Raw genomic sequence first — 9,577 nt, 5'->3', positions numbered from 1 at the left:
TGATCTTAGTGTTAAGTTATAGTAGTAAAAATTAATTATTTTTTTTTCAATGACACAATGAGTTTTGTGGAATTCAAGTTATCATGAGTCAAGTTTCCAGGACTCTGTTTTGATGTANATATGAATATTCTAATAAATGGAAGAAGAAACAAAGTCTTTGAAAATAATTTTTATACTGATAATAAATTAAATAAATACTCAAGAAAAATATTTAATTATTGTCGGAAGAAAGGAAGCAATACAATTATTACATTCTTATTTTGTCAAATAGACTAGCTGTTATCATGTAAGGCCATAGTTTAATGTGGATTTAAAACTAGGTTGAACAAACATTTTTTATGCCAAAATGAAAACTGCAGCTGATAAATACAAGCCCTCTCTTATTAAAATTCCTTCAACAATTACAGATGAGCATTATTAATAATTTATTAGTATATTATTAGGGCTATTGATTTAGTGCATAAGAAATACATAAGTTTCTCTAAAAATTTTGTTTTCAAAAATCTCATAACTAAAAAATGTTATTTTTATTAAGAAAGTATATGAAATTTAATAGTTAAGTTGATGTAGAAGGATTTCCAGGGTCAAATCAAGCACATTTTAGTAACAATAATCTTGAATCATCTTCAAATTGTCTTCTTGATAAAACGATGATATATATATATATATATTCAGAATTAAAATGATAAATATATTTTAATCTTAACATATTTCGTTAAGTTCAATTCTTCAAATATACAGCAGAGATGCCAACTGGGAAAAGGGCTATCAGTAGTGCAAGGTCATATGTCATGATTGGAGAGGGGGAGTAATGTCACTATCCTTGATTCTTCTGATATGATGTTATCATTCCAACTTTAAGATACTTCCACTATCTTAATTTTATTTTAAAATAAGTTCTAATGTTTTCAAATTATGATGCTAAATACAAAAACAGATGGCTGGACAGCCAAGCAGTTATGGTGGTAGCTTACCACTCTGGGGGACCTTGGATCAATTCCAGACAGGTAAAACCCTTGGAATCTTTCAGAGGGTTTTCTGTCTGGATATGTTGAGTCCTATCCCTCATCATCTGGATGCCTCACTGTGGGTCCCTGATAGGCTTTATAATAAGGTCCTCTTAGTGTCCACAAGGCAGAAAGAATTAAAAAAAAACATTTGTTTTCTGTGGCAATTTTAAATGCAAATAAGGCATCTCACAGATATCTTCAGTTGTCTTATATTATTGACCAGTTAATGTAAAAATATGGCATATGAGCATTAGAAAAATCTGATTGGTGATATGCTCAGACTACAGAATCTATCCTTCTCCTTCAGACTGACATAACCATAAGCATAAGCAAAAAAGATTAAGACAGAACTGAATGAAGTTGTCTCATGCTGGTATTTGTTTCAAATTAGGGAAATAGTTAATTAAGCAAATACAGTGCTTAAACTGAGGACTGTTTCCCAATTTGTCAAAAGGATAGAAAATAAAGAGGAGGCAGAATTCAATGATTACAAATGGAAATTAATGTATAAACGTATACTCTGCCATGTAATGAAAAAGACCTCTTCCATTCAACTGCCTCTTACATACATCATAAAAGCAACTGAAGAGATTTATAGATGCCAAGATAATTGCCAAATATAATGCTCTATCAGCATAAGTTGTTGAATAATGTAACAATTTTAAGATTTATTAAGTATAGCAGCATCAATTATTAAATTTAATTATTATTTTATTTCATAACATAATCTAAATATTACTTACTCATTAAAAGAATTGCCAAAATAATTTTGTCTTTTGTTAGAAGGATAATTACCACTGGTTTTTCTTTTTCTTGGTTTTATTTTATTTTTTTCACCAAAAGTATTTCTGGAATTTTCTACAGAAATTAATTTAAGCTATTATATTTTCATTATTGTTGTCAAAATAATATTAAAAAATTATAAACACAATAAAAAACAAGTACAGAATATATTATAACTCAAAGTTAAAAGTATCACAGCTGGAATGCAAAATCAAGTTTTCATTCCACAATAAAAAAAGTCATTCATTCTGTTGTAATTTAAAGGCACAAAATTTTAAATTCTATTTCCAGGTTAAACAAATTACAAGTAATGTACATTTTCTTTGCAATTACTGGCAAAATAACATAATATATGATGAACTTCTGTATTTCTACTAAACACTCTTTTTCTGTATTTTTCTATATAACTTACACTCAAAAAAGATTCTACAGTTTTAAATGTTGTGGTAAACTTACATTTATCACTTGAAGTTCTTGACAGAACTAATGAAAAGAATATCTAACTGAATAATAAATCATTTTTCGATCATTTACTCAAGTTAAATATTTTGAAAACTATTCAATTGAATCTTTTCATACACATAAAAATGTCAGTTTCTCATTAGAATATGAATATTCTAATAAATGGAAGAAGAAACAAAGTCTTTGAAAATAATTTTTATACTGATAATAAATTAAATAAATACTCAAGAAAAATATTTAATTATTGTCGGAAGAAAGGAAGCAATACAATTATTACATTCTTATTTTGTCAAATAGACTAGCTGTTATCATGTAAGGCCATAGTTTAATGTGGATTTAAAACTAGGTTGAACAAACATTTTTTATGCCAAAATGAAAACTGCAGCTGATAAATACAAGCCCTCTCTTATTAAAATTCCTTCAACAATTACAGATGAGCATTATTAATAATTTATTAGTATATTATTAGGGCTATTGATTTAGTGCATAAGAAATACATAAGTTTCTCTAAAAATTTTGTTTTCAAAAATCTCATAACTAAAAAATGTTATTTTTATTAAGAAAGTATATGAAATTTAATAGTTAAGTTGATGTAGAAGGATTTCCAGGGTCAAATCAAGCACATTTTTCAGGTAAACTATTTAAACAAAATAAGTTCTAATCAATCACAATTTTATCATAAAACTTACTGCATTGTAAGTCATAATTTTGTGACAGTCAGATAACTAAATTAAAGTGTCAATCTATATTTTTAGAGAACTTGAAATCAAACTGGAATGGGCAATTCCAGGAATTTTTCATAAACAGAGATATGTCAGGTCCCACATCCTTCATCACCTAACCACTTATGGGCTTGGTTGAATCCATGACAAGTATAGAATAAAAGCTCTCTTAGTGCTCAAAGAGCAAAAAGTCAAAAAATGAAAAAATATTGCAATTTTGCTTTATAATTAGAATTGTTTTTATGATTTCAATGAATGAATTGTTTTCAATATTTTATCTCAACTTCTCTTTCAGCCACAGGAAATTCATGAGTGAAAATAATCTTTCTATGGAAGCTACAGTTCCTGAAAAACAAGAAACTAATTTTATCAAATTATTAAAATTTTGATCTTATTTCTAAACCTCAATAAGTATTTCGACCCATCTGTCAAGTTACATTAATTTTTTTTCTTCATTCCATTTCTTTGAATATTTACTCCTTTCTAAACTGCAGTTTTATAAAATACTCACTCAAAAACCTTTTAATGCAGTATATATAACTTTATTCTAATGTTTTTTATTGTTTTAAATGATCTTCTTCAGGAAAAACATTCCAATAAGAACAAATGCCTTTAATCTAATATTTTTAAGTGAATATTCCATTTCTTTAAGTGTTTGGTTATTATTTCTTTATTAACCCACATTGATTGAATAATTACATTCCATCTATCTTTGTTCATATAGTATGTTCTTTAAATTTGCTGAAACTATTCTGTATTTCTTGCCATCCAAGAATCTTCCTTAGCAGTCAGTATCCACTCAAATTCATGATCATTATCAATGCAGAATGAACATTTTCTAACAAATCATAAGTTTTGAATACAATATACAAATGTGTTTAACATGCATATTTCATTTTTGCATAGTATATGAAAGTGGAATTTTTTCAAATATGACAGGATAGCTAGGACAGAACAAAAAATGATACTGTCCTGATCAAAATGAGCCTATGTATGATCAGCCTACTTAAGATGTCTCTTTTACACAAGTTTATGTAATTTAAAGCCCATACTTAATATTGTGCAAGGTCTAGGTCCTCTAAGGATCACCAACCAAATGGTCTGGATGGTAAATATATTTAGCCTCCTGCTCTGAAAGATCTAGATTTAATTAAATTAAATCCAGATCGTATTTCAGATATTTTAAGGGTGATCAGACTCAGATATGTAAACTGGATATGAAGATCAGTTTTTCTTCCTCATTAACCAGTTATCCCGCAATAAGGTCTTTTATAAATGTTTTTGGTGTCACAGGTCAAGAGGAATGAAGGCTAGGATTCTGAGTATTTGATCAAGAACAAATATATACAGTATATAAGTTTATACAAGGTAGTTCAAAAGGTTTGCAGAAAAGTTTATTTTCTTAGTAAATGGAACTATAGACATTTAGATGACCTGATAAATGTTAAAATAAGAAGTTTACTAGCAGAAAAGTAAAAGTTTTGATACTACTGTATTATAATGTATTTCAAAATTTAATAATATAAAATCATTTAAACATAAGAACTTACTTGTGTTAGATAATTTTGATGCAATTCTTTTTACATGAATAACACCTTGACCTCTTTCTTTTTCAAGTTTTGAAGCACACAAAACAATTAATTCAGTTTGATCATGTATTTTATGCTCTTTTATCCTGTTATATTCTTCTTCATTTATTGTTTTCTATTTAAAAAACAAATTTAAAAATCCATTATAAATGTATATTTTAGATACAGATCTGCTTAATTATAACCACTGAAATGTTTATTAAAAAGTTATTTTATTTAATTAAGTAAAAATGTTTCAGACTGCATCCTTAATAAATATATAAACGGCAATAAGTATATCAAAAGTTTCAAACATATATTTTAACATATTTTTATACTTTTAATTCTGCATGACAGAAAGTACAAAGTACAATATGTTTCAACAATATTTATACATCAGTATACACACTGAGTTTGCAAAGTAATTTTCAATTGGACAAAATTTTGCTTTATTATTTAAAAAATTTTTATAATATAAAAATTATCATAATTAAAATATTGAAAGTCAAGTAATAAAGAAACTGTATTATTTTCAAAAGAAGGAATTTGCATAAAAGAAAACTAAGCTTTCTACCTCACTTAGCTTTCATTATTTTAAATAATTTAAAGTCACCAAATTATATCTGAATTAATTCATCCAACTATAATCTAATGAATTTTGAAAACATTTAGAATTTAAGTGATTTTATAGTTATTAATTTATTACATTCTATTTTTTTCAATTCTGCTGTTTTGAAAGATAAATATTTTACTTCAAAGCTTTATATTATATCAAAATATATTTCAGTTTAAAAACTTAATTAAAATTGTTTTAAAAGTTAATTTTTTTATAAAACTTTCTTACTGTCAGGAGTAGTGCCTCAAACAAAAATAGAACAAAAATTTCAAATTTTTACAACTCTTCAAATATTGTATTTTAATAAAAGAGAAAACAATAGAAGTCATACCCTAAATATTTTTTGATATGAAAAAGCTAAAATTTTTACATGAAAATCACTTATTCTTTTATGTCAAATATTAGAGACAGAGAAAATCAATCCTACAATAAAATTTTATTTCTAAGTAAGCCAGCAAAAATTTTTATATATTTCAATCAAAAATTCACTTGTGATTTAGCAAAAATAAAATTTTATCATAAAAAAAACTGAGTTATAAATTATAAGATTTTAAATTATCAGGTTTTTTTAAGTGTAGTTATTTATTGAACTAATTTATATTTCCAATAATTCAAAAATTTAAAACTTCATTAACAGTATTTATCAGAAAATTTCAATTGAAGAAATTCCATAATTTCTAAAAGTTTCTTGATATAAGAATCAAGAAATATCAAGTTTTCTGTAAATTTGAGAATTTCTGGAACAGCTACCAGCCTGCTACTTTAAAATTTTGTTTAATTGTAGTAATAATAAATATCTTAATAATTTTCATTTTTGATTTTTTGTCTAAGCACTTAAAAGTGCCTTTTTTTGCATGTTCATCATAAATTCAGCCAGGTTTACAATAGAAAAGACAAGAACTGATATATCTGAATTAAGCCATCCATAAAAAATTCTGAGATGACCAGAATCAAAAGTCAAATCCCTTAGAATATAAAACCTTCATGATCTAGCTCATGTAATAATAAACATGAAAATTTACATCTGTAAATGAAACTTACCAAATAGTTTAACCGATGATTGTTGCTAACAATATGTTCTACAATTATTTGACCAGAACCTTCTGCTTCACATAAACTGCATTCATATTTTGGTTCAGAATCTGGTATTTGCAATTCAATAATATAATTTAAGCCTGTAAGAAATACATATATATTAATTTCAATTATTTAAAAGCATATAAATTATTTCATTTAATTAATCTGCAATTACACCAGTTCCTGCTTTATTATAGAAAAAGAATCAGTTTTAAATAGATACAAGTACTTTCTTCACTCATCTTTTTAAAGTTTTTTTTTTATTCCAATAAAGTAGAAACTGGTGTAATTGTTAATCATCATGAACTGGAAGTTACTTAATATTATATTAATCCACAGAATAATCATAATTCAAATTCATTAAATTTATAGCAAAGTCATTTTATAGAAGTGTTGAAATCTAACATTTATAAAAAGGATAATAGAAAAGAATAGAAATAGTGTGTAATAATTCAAATTTAAACATTATGGATATAGTTAAGTCTTTTTATTTTGTAGAAATCAATTTTAAAAATTATAACAATAGCTACTATCCTTAAGGAAATCCATAATACAGTCTCTGCAAATAATTTTTGTTTACTATAATTTTTTTTTATTTTCTTAACCCTTTCAAATTCATTAGACTTTCATTGTACTATTCCAAAACACTCACTGCCAACTTTAGTCACTCAAGGTCATTTCACTTTTATTATTTAAAAAATTTGTGAAAAATCTAGTTTTTACTGCAGACACACAAAAAAATTCACATATATAAACTATTTATTGTAGTTTGTTTTTGCTAGCATAAAAAATGTATTTAAATAAAAAATAATATATCAGGAATGAGTTTGTATGTTATAGTTTCCAACAATTTGATTACAAAATGAAATTTTTCGATTATATGATTGATCTTCATGAGTAAACCTGTATGAACAGCAATTTTGTTCTGTACATTTTGATATAAAATTTATGCATATTGCCTTATTTGATCACAAACTACATTACTTTATATGAAAAAAGGCTTTCTGTTAATTTCTGTATAATTTCTGTTTCACGTTTCTAAGGTAAATTGAAACACTTTATTTTAAAAATTTATTTTTTATTATAGACAGTTGAAAAATTTTACAATTATATATATATATGTGTGTAGTTTATTTTAATTTCACATAGGATCACTAATTATATAGAGCTAAATATAATTAGTTTCACAACAAAAAAATAGTTAAAAAATACTTCATATTTTTCTGCCGGGTGAAATCAGTGACAGTTAATTACTCACAGGCAAAGATCGAATAATATAATTTGAAAAATGCACGAAAAATATCCAAAGATGCACTCAGAACAAACTCAAACAGTCTTCTTGACACAAAGAAATTTCCCGCTTGAAAAAATATATATACTCGAAAATAAAATGCTATCTGGTAGCAAATACGTGAAACACAATGTATAGAATAACACATAGTAATGTAGTGCCATCTAGGAATGGAATTTTTCATAAAAATGTTACTTTTTTAAATTGTCAATAGATTGTCAAGTGATTGATTTCAAAACATATTTCGTGATGATGTATCGTCAAATGATCATATAAGGGTTAAGGTTACCTAAATTTTTTACATTTGTTTTAACTTTGAGTAAATTTAGATTCAACATTAATGATGCCAGCAATGCTAACAATTATATAAAATAACATAAGCATTTTGAATTGTTATTTAACATCCTCATCATTGATATTTGCTTACTCATAAAACAGAAATAAATGACAAGAAAAAATAATCATAAATCTTACTCAAATTCATAGATACACAAAGTACATCTAATTCTGTTTTATATGATTTTGATTTAACATGATCCAGAAAAGACACTCAGTTCTCTTTTCAACATGCGATTTATTTTGATGTAACACATTCCAATAAATATGCTTTTAAAATCGTCATTTAATTTTAATTTTAAGAAAAAGTATTCATATTTGCTTTTCTAGGTAATTACTCTTGATTAAAACATTTCTTAAAATTTGCATTTAATGCTACTAAACATGCTCAACTATACTTCAAGATTTCGCTGGCTTTTTTTTTTTTTATGACTTATTCCAATATATGTAGTGATAATCAGTCTTTCAATCTAACATTATCCCATGATTGAAGCAGTCAGAGAAATTTAATTTGAAGTTTGATGATTTGCTTATGCTTCTTCTAATCTCTTTCAATATGAAATAGTTTTTGTATACCATTTGGTGTTAAATAAAATTAAAAGTTTTTAAAATAAACTTTCTGTAAATCATATAAATGCACAAAGTTTAAATTTTGCCAACAAGAAAGTTACAAAAGTCCCTTGTATGATTTATTAACTAAAATTGAAATATTTTGTTTAAATACACCTTATTATATTAATTAGTTTATCATATTATTTTTACTGATTTTAAGATCTGGAACCAATCCTTCATTTTTCCATAAGAATGGGGTCTTTTTTACATGAATTTTTCAGAATGTATCTACTGGACAAAAACAAAATTGAGTATATTATTGAACCTTTGAACATAAAAGTGGTACTTTTATCTTGTATTAGTGGGCATATCCAAGGGAATGACATCTCAGTTAGCCAAGAGAATACTACTGATATATTGCCAAAATTGTTTTTGGATCTTCTCTTGCTTTTTTATCATTAAGGGATTTTAAGTTTGAATTTTGGAAAATATGAGAAGAATGGATTCACAACTGATGACCAAATGCTAGTGATTTCTTTATACAATATCAAGAAATAATCTTTGTTTGTTACTGTAAGATATGAGTTTGGAGTACGAGCTCCCCCAATATAACCAAAAAAAGTGTAGAATATATTGTTCTAAAATATTGGGTTGTTCGGAAAGTAATTTCGTTTTTTTTCCGTTGAAAAAAAAAAAACAATATTTTTATAATAAATAAATATTTTATTGAATTATATATCGATCATTTTGGTCAAATACCTGTTGTCATCATTTCTGGTAGTAGCATGATTACACATTTATAAAAGTTTTGATCGTTGCTTACAAAAAAACTGATCCAAGTAATTTTTGACATTGTCATTTCAAGTAAATGTCTTACAGTTAAAAAAATTGCATAGACCGGAACAAGTAATAATCTGAGTGTGCTTGATCTGGCGAATACGGTTGGTGTGATAGCACGTCCCATCTAAGTTATAACAATTTCTGACAAGTTACCAAACTTGTGTGAAATTTGACATTATCGTAGTAAAACACTACACCTATTTTGTTGATCAATTCTGGCCGCCTTTTCTGTTTGATGATATTACTCAATTTGTTTACTCGATGGCAGTACACTTTCGAATCAATTGTTAAATTGTCTGGTAAAAGCTCCAAAAAAAAAA

General features: G+C 25.9%; 1 protein-coding gene across 2 annotated transcripts in view; it reads right to left on the bottom strand.

The window, feature by feature from the left end:
- Positions 1 to 661: 661 nt before the first annotated feature.
- LOC111624859 overlaps positions 662 to 9,577 on the bottom strand; it is a 39,742-nt gene continuing 30,826 nt past the window's right edge. The window contains exons 7-9 of one of the 2 annotated variants that reach the window (XM_023367821.1): positions 6,203 to 6,336; positions 4,528 to 4,681; positions 662 to 1,868 (exon numbers count right to left, since the gene is read on the bottom strand). In XM_023367821.1, coding sequence (XP_023223589.1) covers positions 1,750 to 1,868; positions 4,528 to 4,681; positions 6,203 to 6,336 — 407 coding nt within the window. In that variant the 3' untranslated portion in view covers positions 662 to 1,749. The remainder of the gene's footprint in view (positions 1,869 to 4,527; positions 4,682 to 6,202; positions 6,337 to 9,577) is intronic. The other variant, XM_023367819.1, reaches the window with a different exon arrangement.

The sequence above is a fragment of the Centruroides sculpturatus genome, unplaced genomic scaffold, assembly GCF_000671375.1.
Source record: "Centruroides sculpturatus isolate CEXI.00-Female unplaced genomic scaffold, Cexi_2.0 scaffold301, whole genome shotgun sequence".
NCBI classification, from domain to species: Eukaryota; Metazoa; Arthropoda; class Arachnida; order Scorpiones; family Buthidae; genus Centruroides; species Centruroides sculpturatus.
The sequence above is the reverse complement of the archived record's forward strand: the minus strand, read 5'-3'. Positions and strand labels throughout refer to the sequence as shown.